This window comes from Phyllostomus hastatus, unplaced genomic scaffold (genome assembly GCF_019186645.2).
Source record: "Phyllostomus hastatus isolate PE091 unplaced genomic scaffold, TTU_PhHast_1.1 phas_scaffold_93, whole genome shotgun sequence".
Classification (NCBI taxonomy): domain Eukaryota; kingdom Metazoa; phylum Chordata; class Mammalia; order Chiroptera; family Phyllostomidae; genus Phyllostomus; species Phyllostomus hastatus.
Genome location: NW_025334042.1, coordinates 5,728,380 through 5,742,941, shown reverse-complemented (window position 1 = coordinate 5,742,941; position 14,562 = coordinate 5,728,380). Strand labels below are relative to the sequence as shown.

The window sequence follows — 14,562 nt, the reverse complement described above, 5'->3', positions numbered from 1 at the left end:
GGTGTGTTCTTGAGAACTTAATGTCATCTGTAACCTGTGAGGAAGCAAGATTAGATAGATACACTCAGTTTTGCCAATATTTTCTTTTAAAATATTACTTGAATTTTGAATTATTTTTCTCTCTTAGTGAAATATTCCAAGTTTGTTTTTGTGTCTTATTTACCAATGAACTCTTGCCGGGTGGACTACATAAAAGATACTACAATGAGGAATAAAGAAACCTACCTAGAAGTCTAGCATCCCTCTGAAAATTATTAAAAGAGAGGTGTGAAATTCCTGATAAGCCATAAGACGTTAATTTCATGAATGACTTTATTTAAATAGTACTACATATGAGACCTTAAATTGGCTTGCTTTTTAAGATAATTTTAAAATAAGCAGACCTTTGCAAATTAAACTGGAAACCTGAGATTTCTGTGACGTCTACGTCAGAAAATTATCATCATTGTCTCTGAGCACAGTTCACCAGTTAGTTGCATGAAATCCATCTCCAGCCATATACTTTCTTGGGCTTAATTTTCCTCATCAAAATAATGCAGAGTTTGTGCTAGATGATTTCTAAAACCTTTTTTATGTTATGATTTTCTATGTCTAATAATTTTTTCTAAATTATCTTTCATGTAGTGCTCACATGGTCTTCTGAAAGAAGCCATGGGTAGCTGTTGTAGCTGTCCAGGTAAAGACACTGTCCCAGATAACCATCGGAACAAGTTTAAGGTCAGTACAGCTGCTTGAATTACTTACTGCCCACCTGCACATTCTTTTACTTCACTTAATATATCTTTTCACTTGTACCCCCCGACCCTTTTACTTCCTTTTTTATTCATTCTGCCTTTTCTTATTTTAACAAATGATGATGACATTTTCTTGCTGACAATGTGGAATATTCTTTTGCTTTCCCTTTGGTCCTCTATATTCAGTTAACCACACTGTTCTGGTATCATTTTATTTAAAATGCTATTTTATGTGTTCCTCTTTAGTCATCGATTCTACCTCCAGTCATTGCTTCATGCCTGGATAATTTCTTAACTGGACTCTACCTTGAGTCACCACTGCAATCCATCCTGCAGTTGACATCAAATTAATCTTCCTCTTTCATCATTCTGAAACTTGTGGTGTTCTGTTACCTAGAGGCTAACCGCTCCATTCCTTACTCATCCACAGCTATTTTGTCTCTTGTAGTCTTGCTTAGTCTGCTATGAATCATAGCCTCTGGATCTTGCAAACTTAGGTGCAGATTATATAACCTCGTTGCTTCATAGCTTTGTGACCTTGGACAGGTTACATTATCACCAAGTCTTTGTTTTCAGTTTTGTAGGATGGAGAAAACAGTATTACCTAGTTTAGGAGTGTCATGAGGATTAAATATAGAAAATATGTGTAAAATACTTTGCCTGGTTACAGGGGTATAGTGAGTTCTCTCTAAGTGATATCTATTCATGGTCTCTGGCCATTTTCTGGAACTTAGTAGTACAGGGCCTTATCTTAACATGAACTTATCTCCCCAGTGGGAATGTGAATTCCTTGATGCTTTGAACTATGTATTATATTGCTACATAGTCCTACACACACATTGGTTGACGAATGAACTAATAAAGGAGCGAGTAACTGAATCAGTCAGCAATTGATGAGATATGAGTATGACTGTCGAGTTGAAGTGTTAGGCTAGCACTAATTAAACTTTCTTTTTTTAGGTCATTAATGTGGATGATGATGGGAATGAGTTAGGTTCTGGCATAATGGAACTTACAGACACAGAACTGATTTTATACACTCGTAAACGTGACTCAGTAAAATGGCACTACCTCTGCCTGCGACGCTATGGCTATGACTCAAATCTCTTTTCTTTTGAAAGTGGTCGACGATGTCAAACGGGACAAGGTAGGTAGAGCCTTTAATTTTTTCTACAAACCTTGTCACATTTGAAATACTCTTCTTTCTGTTATTCTACTTTCTCCTGATAGAAAAAAAATACCCAAATAAATGCCTTAAGAAAAGAGATATAGTAAACTATGCATTTGTTTAGCAAGCATTTATTAAGCACATTCTCTATGTATAGAATTGTGACCCATATCAGCTTTAACATTTTCAGTAAATAATTAGTCCTAGTAAATTGACTGTGTGTTTTTACTGTTATAACTTGCTGGGAAAAGACCCTAAATTTTGGAGTCAAACAGTACGTACTTTGATTATTTTGCTACCTACAATTTGAAAGGCCTTGAGTAAGTTACCTCTGCCAAGCATCAAATTTTTTTCACCTCCATCAGAAGTGAGTGATAATCCCTGCCTTACAGAATTATAATAATAATTAAACACAGTGACAGAGCCAGGCCTGTCAAATGGTGTAGGATCACCTTGGTAATGGTGAGTTGGGCGCCCCCTGCTGTTAAAAGCAGATTGAAGTAAGTGCGAATCTTGTTTTCATCTGCTTTATTTTGAGCCATCTCCCTTAGACATATGAAGACTATTCTGTGAACTTTCTTTTGGGTTTATGTTTTAAAACAGGGAATATCATTAATTTATCAGGTATTTATTTAAAACACCTTTCTTGTTTTTGGTACACAGAGTGCTTATTTTACGATTTTATTCTTTCACAGGTGCTCCTGTATCATTTTAAGATGTAACTATTGTTCCCTTCTGGTTTATATTTATAGGAATCTTTGCCTTTAAGTGTGCCCGTGCAGAAGAGTTATTTAACATGTTGCAAGAGATTATGCAAAGTAATAGTATAAATGTGGTGGAAGAGCCAGTTGTTGAAAGGAATAATCATCAGACAGAATTGGAAGTCCCTAGAACACCTCGAACACCTACAAGTAAGTATCTGTTTTCCTTCTTGTATTTTGATTTCCTTCTTGTATTTTATAAACCATAGACTATGGATATTTAATTTATAAAATGTTAGAAATCACCATTGGCTGACCTAAGTGTAATAGTTGTCGTTTTTAAAAACTGTTAGCTATAATTATAAACATGTTTAATATTTTTAATATGGTAACATTAAATGTTTTATGTTATCTAAAATACGAATGGAAAGTTGGCATGGAGGGTGTGCTGTTTGTGCTCTGGCGTCTGCTGTGTTCCTAGAAACACCTTCCTTAGTCCTGTCAGTGCAGATTGGATTCTTACTCATTTTCATTCTCTCTCCCCTGCCTCTGTTTCCTGCTTGTCTTCTTAACTCAATAAACAAACAAAAACTCAGCTCCAGGGTTTGCTGCTCAGAACTTACCTAATGGATATCCCCGATATCCCTCATTTGGAGATGCTTCATCCCACCCTTCAAGCAGACATCCTTCTGTGGGAAGTGCACGCCTGCCTTCAGTAGGTGAAGAATCTACACATCCTTTGCTTGTGGCTGAGGAACAGGTAAGCATGTGCTACACGGTCTAACAGGATAATGGCTTGTGTGGAATAAAGTGTGGAGTTGCAGATTTCAGCTTGAATTTAGCTTTCACTCTTTCTATGTGACTTTTGTAATGAAGAATCAGAGGAAATAGTGTGTATTTACCGATCTATGCTGAAATCTGTACAGATGCTGAGGGAAACTTAGCATCGCAGTAGTTTGCGGGTTCAAGATAGGAGCATCTATAGGCAAAGACAGCTATGACTAGTGGCCAGTCCCCATTGTAATAATGTCCAGTCAATTCAGAATTTATGGTACTGCTTATATTATAGTTTATAATTAGTGAACCACTAGCAGGAAGGTAGATTTTGTTGTTGGTGTTTTTATAGAATTATGCAATATTCCTGACTGTTCTGTTTTCATTTGAAGAATGAAGTATCTGGTTAAACCTTGTCTATGCATTAATTAGCTGTGTACTTATCTATTGTAAACCCCATGGTCATTATCATTAATACATTTTTGTTTTAAAATTCTTTCTTTGTATTCTTTACATAGTACATGAGTTCTTTTATTATTTACTGTAATTACATTTCCTTCAATTTTGCATTTTATTTTTGAGTTTTTCATATTTTATGGATAGACCTCTAAATGCTTTTTGTATTGTTTCCCAGAATACCATTGAGCTTTTCTTTTTCATTTTAGTGATTATTTCTTAGTAGGTAGTATTTATTTTATATCTGTGAATTTTACAGGATTCTTATTAAATCTAGTAGGGTTTATTTGTATAGTCAGATCATCTGTAAATAATGATAAATTTGTATCTTCCTTTTCAATATTTATTTATTTATTCATTCATTCATTTATTTCTGAGTCATGGCTTAATATATTCATGAGCATTTCTAGAACACCAAAATTATAATCCCTATTTGTCCCTATTTTTTTTTTTTAACAGAATGCTTTTCATGTTTCACTATCAACTATGTTAGAGTAGGCTTTCTTTTTAAAAATTTTTTTTGAAGATTTTATTTATTTATTTTTAGAGAGAGGGGAAGGGAAGAAGAGATTTACGTGAAAGTGAAATGTTGATCTTTTGCCTCTCATATGCTCCGTGACCCAGGCATGTGCCTTCCCTGGGAATTGAACCAGCGACCTTTTGCTTTGTGAGACAATGCTTAACCAACTGAGCCACACTGGTCCAGGGCAGAGTAGTTATTCTTTTATCAAATTAGGAAGCTACATTTCTATACCTTCCCTCATCTTCCCCCAACATCTTTTTATTAGTAAAAACACAGATGCAAGAGCTTCAAAGCAAGAGTATATTTAGAGAGAAAGCTAATCAATAAAGTTTACAGATGTGGTCAGGTTTCTTTTGTTTTATTTTCATTTTTTAAACAAGTTACTGATTTACTTTACTCTTTTGTTTTAGGTACATACCTATGTCAACACTACAGGTGTGCAAGAAGAGCGGAAAAATTGCGCAAGTGTGCATGTCCCATTGGAGGCAAGGATTTCTAATGCTGAAAGCAACACTCCAAAAGAAGAACCTACTAGTATTGAGGACAGGGACCCTCAGGTTCTTCTTGAACCTGAAGTAGTCAGATTTGTCTTAGGACCAACTCCTGTTCAAAAGCAATTAATGGAAAAAGAGAAACTGGAGAAAATTGGAAGAGATCAAGTCAGTGGAGGTGGTGCAAATAACACAGAGTGGGACACTGGATATGACAGTGATGAACGAAGAGATGCACCCTCTGTTAACAAACTGGTATATGAAAATATAAATGGGTTATCTATCCCTAGTGCCTCAGGGGTCAGGAGAGGTCGTCTGACATCCACCAGTACCTCAGATACCCAGAATATCAACAACTCAGCCCAGAGAAGAACTGCACTATTAAACTATGAAAATTTACCATCTTTGCCTCCTGTTTGGGAAGCCCGCAAGCTAAGTAGGGATGAAGATGACAATTTAGGACCAAAGACCCCATCTCTAAATGGCTACCATAATAATCTAGATCCAATGCATAACTATGTAAATACAGAGAATGTAACAGTGCCAGCAAGTGCTCACAAAATAGAATATTCAAGGCGTCGGGACTGTATACCGACAGTCTTTAACTTTGATATCAGACGCCCAAGTTTAGAACACAGGCAGCTCAATTACATACAGGTTGACTTGGAAGGTGGCAGTGACTCCGACAACCCTCAGACTCCAAAAACGCCTACAACTCCTCTTCCGCAGACCCCGACCAGGCGCACAGAGCTGTATGCTGTGATAGACATTGAGAAAACTGCTGCTATGTCAAATTTGCAGAAAGCACTACCACGAGATGATGGTACATCTAGGAAAACTAGACACAATAGTACTGATCTGCCCATGTGAGCCTGGAAAGCATTACATTGTTTGCACCTTTGTGAATTTTTTTAAAAATGAAGATGCAAGTGCTTCATTTTCTTTTCTAAACACTAACTCCTTTTATAGACTGATAAAAACATTTTTTTAATATTTCATGTGCTTCTTTAAAGGGAATTAATGTAGAGCAGGTACTCATTAAAAACACTAATTTCATTATACACTACTCATTACTGTACAGCAGCACTCCCATTTTCACAGTGCCTATTTAAAATGAGAGTTGAAGTGAGTGACATGCTGGTTGATTTTTATCAATATTCTGGACTTATGCATATCATTCATGCCTAAGTCATGGTTGGCATTTAAAACGTTTTATAAAGCCTCTTGATAATGTACATTGCTAACAGATAAACTCTAGGCTTTGAAAGTAATATTTGTAGATTCACTGTTCATGGTATGTGGCATCTAGCATGTAACATGAGGAATACTTTATTTCATTATTTGTAGGCTTTTTGACTTGAGCCAAACCATATGTAAAGGAAATAGAAGTACCACACTCCTTATATACCAGTCAGTTCCTTTGCCTTCAGCTTAATAGAAAGTCCTGTGTTTGTGAATATGGTTGCTGTTGGTGTGTTGAAAGGCAGGAAGAAGACAAGATTTTCTGTTTCTTCATCTCATGTTGTTATTGGAAGAGCGTGCCCAGATGTCTGAATCAGAATTACAACGGGCTCAAGAATTGGTCTCAGGTCACTTTACCCCAGAACATTTGAAAATCTGAACCATGATCTCTCGAAAGAGTCTCGCCTATGGATTATTGACGATCACATCGTTTATGGAGGCATGTGTGCCGTTAGATTGCCATTTACCTTCAGTTTTTTCCTTTGGTGTTTGGGATGTCTCATTTTTTTGCTGACTGTATTTTCCAATTTAAAATGTTTGAGTTTGTATATAGTTTTAAAATTGGATTATGTGTTTATTGTGTAGTGGCATTTTTGTCAAATTGTGGTTTTGAAGGTTCATTTGGAACTTACTGTTATTCTATAACAGGGTTGCCCTTGTCCAGTATTTATTTATATGCTGTTTACTTTTCAAGTTGATAAAAACATTCTCTCAGTTTTAAATTTTACTTGTGTCCATAGGTGATCTCTTTAGCAGCTGAGGGAAAAAAAAAGGAAGCTATTTTTAACATACAGAGTTCCCTAAAGGTACTGTGTCTTCTCTGTGGGCACCCTCCCCAGCACTTTAGCAGTGATTCCCTCAAGTCACATGGCTGCGATTGTACTTTGCCCACTGTAGTGCTCCTCAGCTCTGCTGTCCTTTCACTCATAGATGGATCTTTGATTACCCCTGATGTCAATGGAATGTTAAGATTATTGCCAGCATAGCAGGTACAGTGGAAGTCTTGTAGCAATGAGATTAGGTCATAATTTAGGATTTAAAATGAATTGAAGCTTGTGTATACTGACAAGAGGTCATATGTCCAGCTCTTGGAAAATCAAGAATGTTCCAGTTTCCTAAACATTAGAGAAGACAAGAGAAGGTAGAGTGAAAAGAAGGTTAGGTAACCTTGCAAAATATTTTACCGTTTTCTCTAAATTTGAGGAAATTTGAGATTATGATCTGGATCTACCAGATGTAACAAGGTTAAGTTAGCATGAAAGTTTCAGTCGTATAGCATCCAACCTGTTCAATAAATAACCAATTATAGGACAGTGAATGGAGTAGCATAATAATAGAATGGGACCATTATAAAGAAAATAAATTATTAAAGGTGTCTATTATTTTCAGTGCCATTGGTTTATGTGCATAGCAGAATTTCTTTTTTTTGTGAACTTGGTGCTTATTAAAGTGTTCACTGCTTTCTAGAGAGAGAGCAGTGGTGTAGGTGTGCAGTTTCCATTTTTAATATATTGTTGCATTTATGTTTTCTTCTGAGTAGATTGCTAATCGTGCCAAATTTATGTGATTTTTGTAATGTGGAATATGAATTGTGATGGAATTAGTACACATGGTTTTATCTGAAATAAGCAGTCAAGACAGAACATTAACCTCCAAATAGAAGGGCTGACCTATTTATTCATTTTGGAGGTTGGATACTTTATTTTCTTTTTCTAATTCTTTGTACCTTTCCTTCCAGATTCTAATTAGTTTTTATATTTTTTACGTAACTCCAATATAATCACTGCAGTTTATGCTTTAAATACTGTATGCTTTAAAAACAGAAATGGGACCAATTTGTCTGCTAAGAATTTGATTTTAGGTACTATGAATATTAGGAAGATGTATACATACAAGTGGTGTTAATTTCTAGATGTCTCTGGAAATCACCTGTGATCCTATTTAATAAAAAGTAATGTAGAACACTCCTTGTCCTTTGCAGTAGTCTAGTCGTGGGCATTAAGCTCCATCCTGGAAGAATGTACCTATTAGCAGGTGCATTTTAGAATGCGATATTTTATTGGGATACAATTGTGGCCATATGTTTCAGATTTTCTGAGGCAGACCTGATTTTAGATACTCTGTTCTGTTGATAGACCATGTGATCCCACTTTTCAGTTTTGGAACTCTAATCATTGTTAATATATTTTCCCAAACAGAATCCCCTTTTATCCATATAGATCAAAACTGCTTTTATCCCAGACCAGGGGTGGAAACTGATATGGGTATTGACTCTGTTTTTCTTCTTAGTGTGTTTTATATCCCACTTTCATCTTCTTTTAAAACTGAAAATATGGTGCCTTTTCTCCCTCCAGGAAGATTGGCAAATAGTTCCTTTTATTTACTGCTGCTGTGGAGTGATGAGATATGCACTTTACTCTTGAAGACTCAGCAAAAAGCTTTTCACTTCCCAGTATATCCAGAATAGATCACATTTGGGACTTACAAAAATTTGCCAAGCAATCTTTGTTTTTATAGATATTGATGTTGACCCCACAGTTCAATGTTATATGTCAAGCTAGTGTTTATCAGCCCCCCAAAGGAATCAGTGGCACAACATATAAAAATGTACCTCAGTGATGTTCTATTAAAAATGGGACAAGGGCCTTATGTTTTCATAATTTCCCAATAATGTGCCACCATATTTTTGCCTCAAGGTAAAAGTTTTAACAAGCTAAAAAGTACTTCCCACTTTCTCCTGTGCTGTTCCTAACCCATAATGCCCAAGTGTTCTGTGCAATGTGTAGTGTGTGTGTATGTGTAAATATATATGTATATAAATATATATACATATATATCCTTGAAATAGACATGCCATCGGAGACAACATTCAGAAGTAACTGGTGTATTGGCATCTCATTCATATTTCTGATATGTGAGGTATATGGTACTAATTACCTTTTCCCTGATGTTTGCCAAATTTGAATAAAGGCATTGGTACGAAATTCCAGAATGTATAGAAAATGTTTTTGGTTTGAAAAATTAACAACTATTTTATGACATACCACATGATACTCTGCCCAAACCAGCACCATATCTCTCTTTCCTGTTCTTTATATCCCTATTCCCCATTCCTACTTCTTCATTTTTGGGGGGTATAACATAATTTCTTTTGTAGCATCATTACAACTGCAATTCTATGATGGACTGGTATTAATAGTACAGTAGTCACCGGTGTGCCACATTTGCATTAGTAAATGCAAAATACACATTTTATAAAGGACAAATTTTGTGTTAATGTTTTTATTTTCATTACATTGTATAATATTGTAAGATTATTGTATGTCCTAATTTGCATTATAAATGTTTTTTTCCTACATAAAGGCATAAATATAGCAACTTTGTATAAAGGTAGCTTATTAGGTTTTTAATTTTTCTTTTATAAAAAGTTGTCTAACAGTGGGACTACCATTGCCAAATTGTATATGAAATATGAATTTTACCCCCTATGGTTCATTTCTTTTATAAACATTCCACATTTCTTTAATAAAAGACGTAAGTGATACTGTACTATGCATAAAATGTATTTTAATGCTGTTTCATATCAGCATTTTAAATTTGGTTTGCATTTTTCATATTGGCAAAATTTACCACTGTTGATGAAAACCTTGTTGTATATGTAACAACATCTTTTGGCCCACTCTCCTTCCCCACCCTTTGTTCTCTGTTTCTTTCTATCAGTGCCAACTTCATACATTTTGTAGCATGGCAATAAAATATAGCTTTTACACTGAGGCCAAGTGTGGCTTTTTGGAGGATGTGGACATGGGAGGATTGCCCTCTAGTTTTTTGCATATGACTTTTTGCCATATGAACCATGTCTCCAGGCACGAGAAGTTATCTCATATATGATGTAGACATGCTTTTAAGAACAAGTGTGAATGTGCTTTTAAGCTTAATTTTTGTCATAACAAGAACTAATTTTTTTATCTTTGGAAAAGTCATAGTTCTTAAAGTACAATCAAACCTTTATTAACTGGAGTACTTAAAGAATATGCTAATAATTGAATTTAGTTCAACAAGGGCTAAGCAACACTTTTTAAATCCTTATTTATTACAAAGTATTAGTATACTTTATATGTACAATATGGTTTAATCTTAGATGGTTTGGGATTTTGTGATGGCTTACTGTTGTCATTCTGGCCTAAATTTCCATGATGAGGTACTCGAGTTGATACTGGAAGCTGAGCTGACTATATACACTGACCTTAAGCATTCATGAAAAACTGCTTTGTTGAATAAAACCTGGTCGGATTTTTTATGGTTCCTTTCCCCTTATTGCTGAAAGTAGATTGCAATAAAACCCCAATAAAAGTTTGGTTGGATACCTATTTATAGTTTTACTGTATTTATATTTTATACATTTCTTGAAGCTATGATAGGAGGTTTTATTTCTCAATCTCATATCACTGCCTCCATTTCAAGTGAACATATAATGGGTTAAGGGTTATGTTTCATCAAAGTAAAAATGAAATTTTAAGTATATGACAGACTCACCGTTTTATCTTTGTGGTCATTCCAACTAGTAATTCTCAGCTCTGGGTCTCCAGACCTGTTTTTAGCCACTGGGTGACACTGCAAAGCCTATTTGGATACAGCTCAAGAGGGAGAACATTTGCGCAATGAAAGTGAGCCATGGCCAGGTAGCTCAGTTGAATGGAGCTTTGTCCAGATGTGCCAAGGTTGCAAGTTCCATCCCTGGTCAGGGCACATACAAGAATCATCCAATGAATGCATAAATAAGTAGAACAGTGAGTCAGTGTTTCTCTTTCTCTTCCCTTCCCTTCTTTTCTCTTTCCCCCACCCTTCAAATCAATTAAAAAAGAAAAAAAACAAAGGGAAGGACAAGTAAGTCCATAAATAATTGGGTGCTTACTGTTTGCCAGACATCTATGGAACACATAATTGGTCAAGATGTGGCAGAGACCAAGTTTTGGAAAACAGGCATTTGTTCTCAGAAATTAAGAACTTTTTTGGATTATTTCTGTATTTTTTTCTTTGAATTTCTTAGAAGACAGTAGCTATTCACTTGTTTTTATTTAATGAACGAGCATGAGCTAGGCCCAATGCTAGTAATAAAGATACCAGTCCTTGTCCTCAAAATATCTGTAGTTTAGAATAGCCTTCTAATGGGGCAATGCCCTTTCTCCCCCCAGAGGACTGCACCCTCACAAAGAAAGTGTAAATGATGAATTAACTTCTCTCTGATATATCTAGAATGGGTAATAGCTATATAGCTTAGGAGAACTGACATTTGTCAGTTCTTGGTAGGAGCGGTGTGATAAAGGCGCAAAAAAAAGGGAGGGCATCTAACTTGGCCTGAGAATAGGGGTTTTGAGAAGAACTTGGAGGAGGTAATCCCTAAGGTGTTTGATGACAGCCGTTGTAGACTAGAGGAAGGGAGAGGACGTCTTAGGGAGGAGGAGTAGCATATGCAAAGGTATGCAGATCATAATGTTCAATGGTGGAAAGGGGTTCCATCAGAAGAGCATGGGATGCAAAGACAGGGTGGAAAGAAGGGAAAAATGACAGACCTCAGTACCTATAGAATGCTAAAACATTTTTGTTTGAGGTTAGAGAATTTGAAGGATTTTAAACATTGGAGAAATAGAACTGACAGCAACATCAATGATGACAGGACATTTAAATAGACTGATGAAGAGGCTCTTACAGAAATGGAAGCAAAACTGTATAATGCCTATTCAAAGGCATTGTTAAGCAAGTGTTTAGGCTATTTATTGCTGTACACCAAACCACCTTAAAACTTGGTGGCTTAAATCAAATTTTGTTATTTCTCACTTTGCTATAGATCAAGGTGGTTGGACATATGGAACCCATTCCAAATGACAAAACTAGTAAATGGAAGATTTGAAATCCAAACATAGACAGCCTGGTTCCAGACGCTGAGCAATTAAACCCTGGGTCACAGCCCTGGCTAGGTGGCTCAGTTGTTTGGCACATTGTCCAGTACCCCCAAAAGTTTGCAGGTTTGATTTCTGGCCAGGACACGTACCTGGTTTGTGGGTTTGATCTCTGGTCAGGGCCTGAATGGCAGGCAACCAATTGATGTTTCTCTCTCACATCGATGTTTTTCTTTCTCCTTCCCTCACTTGCTCTCTCTTTGAAAAACAATAAAAACATATCCTTGGGTTTAAAAAAAATAACCTGAAATATGAGGGTGATGCCAAAGGAGGTAGGAAATTGGGAAGAATCAAAAACACTGCAATGAAAGCTGAGAGTCCTCTCAGCCATCTCCTCCTGGCTGTGTCTGGCCTCAGCTCCACAGGTGGCAGGGCCTGCCTCCCAATCCCCATCTAAAAGCTTCTGGCTGTTCTTTCCACTTCAAAGCGCACTAGGGAGGTGGGGTTGGTTTCTCCATCACCCTAAGTCTCAGGCTTGCCTGTGAGGACATATTTCCAGGTACGTGATTTGACCACAATAAAAACCTGTTTTGTGAGGTATCTTAGCTTATTATTGTGACTTCTCATTCTCGTCGCAGGGGTGTCCAACTGGCAACCCAGGATAGCTCTGAATGTGGCCCAACACGAAATCATACATTTACTGAAAACATTTATGAGATTTGTTTTCATTGTGTTTGTGTATTTTATGTGTGGCCCAAGAAAATTCTTCTTCCAGTGTGACCTAGACACGTCAAAAAATTAGATGCCCTGTCAGTGTGTGATTTGGCATATATATACCTGTCAAAGGGCATTCCTGAAAGAAGGGCCAATTTTTCCATGAACACACGATTTTGGTTAGATTTAAAATAACAATTTGTCCAGTCTGAACATCCCTTTTCATGATGGGCCTTGGAAATAGTGTAAACCAGGGTCAGCAAATATTTTCTATAAAGGATCAGATCACAAATATGTTAGGCTTAATGGGTTATACAGTCAATACAACTCAACTCTGCCATCCTATAATTGTATTGCATTGCACAGTATCAAAAATGAATGGGTATGCTTATGTTCCAGCCAAGCTATGGACACTAAAATATGTTTCATATAGTCTTAATGTATTATGAAATAGGCAGGTAGGATTTGGCTCCCCATAGTTTGTCAATCCTTGGTGTAAACTAACCCTTTTAGAATGTACCTAAAGGGTAGAAACAATTAAAAATTGAAAACATCTAACAATTGCCAAAAATTCACAAGCTTGCTAATTGATAAGTTCATCAAAAGGAGAAAAGGGTATTGGTAGATGATAGAAAAATAGATTTTTATTTTATATATATATTTAAAGATTTTATTTACTTTTAGAGAGGGGGAGGGAGAGAGAAAGGGAAAGAAACATTGACATGCAAGAGATACATTGATATCAGTTGCCTCTTGCAAGCCCCCAACTGGGGACCTGGCCAGCAGCAACTCAGGCATGTGCCCTGACTGAGAACGAATCAGTGACCTTTTGGTTCTCAGGCCAGGGCTACATCCACTGAACCACACCAGCCGGGGCTTTATTTTATATTTTTAATTGATCGTAGAGACAAAAAAGGAGAGGGAGATTGAGACAGAGATTTGTTGTTCCACTTAATTTATGTGCTCATTGGTTGATTCTTGTTGGTGCCAAAAGGGCATGGAACGTACAGCCTTGCTTGGTGTGTAGGATGAAGCTCTAACCAACTTAGTTCCACAGCGAGGGCTAGAATTTTTTTTAAGCACCGAACCGTCCTAAGGGGTCAATTTAGAGAAAGCAGACAACTGCTTTTAGTAAACTGATGTATTTCGGATCGATCTTGACCTCTACCAAGACTTTGAGTGAGAGTATATAAGTCATCTCTACTAATGGGGGAGGAGAGGGATGAATGAAACGCAAAACCTCCTGAACGAGCAAGCAGGGTAAAGATAAAAGTAAATGTTTCCATCATTGTATGTTGTCCTGGACAGTCAACATACAATTAAGAACATCGTTTTAAAACTCAATAAAAGGAACGTAAGTCTCTGTAATAATCAAATAATTTTAAAATTAAAATAGCAATAAAAATATTAGTTAAGAATATGATGAATAATGACCACAAAACCTAGTTGAAAAAGTTGAGTGTGGTCGCTTCTCGGGAGAGATGATGAGGTAGGTGAATTATATCCTTCATTATTAGTATATAACACTTTAGTCCGTGTATATGTGGCACTTTAAGTCAAAATTTTAAAAGGTTTTACTTATTTCTTTTCACAGGGGAAGGGAGGGAAAAAGGGAGAGAAACATCGAATCAGTTGCCTTTCACACGCGCTCAACTGGGGACCTGGCTGCAAGTGCCCTGACCGGGAGTCAAACTGGTGAACCTCGGGTTCGCAGGCCTGCGCTGAATCCGATGGGCCAACCAGCCAGGGATAAATTTCTAACTAGTAAATTTAAGAAAAAATTGAGAGCAGTAACTCCGTTATTAGGGCAAGCCACCCCGCCTCCGGGTGCAGCGTCTTTTGTTCTTCCGGGATCCTAC

At 36.6% G+C, this 14,562-nt stretch overlaps 1 protein-coding gene across 2 annotated transcripts in view; it reads left to right on the top strand.

Moving 5' to 3' along the window:
* FRS2 (fibroblast growth factor receptor substrate 2) overlaps positions 1–9,070 on the top strand; it is a 102,044-nt gene extending 92,974 nt beyond the window's left edge. For both annotated transcript variants that reach the window (XM_045829270.1, XM_045829271.1), the window contains 5 exons: positions 625–717; positions 1,695–1,881; positions 2,655–2,813; positions 3,200–3,363; positions 4,767–9,070. In XM_045829270.1, the coding sequence (XP_045685226.1) occupies positions 652–717; positions 1,695–1,881; positions 2,655–2,813; positions 3,200–3,363; positions 4,767–5,717 (1,527 nt within the window). In that variant the 5' untranslated portion in view covers positions 625–651 and the 3' untranslated portion in view covers positions 5,718–9,070. The remainder of the gene's footprint in view (positions 1–624; positions 718–1,694; positions 1,882–2,654; positions 2,814–3,199; positions 3,364–4,766) is intronic.
* The last annotated feature ends 5,492 nt before the right edge of the window (positions 9,071–14,562 follow it).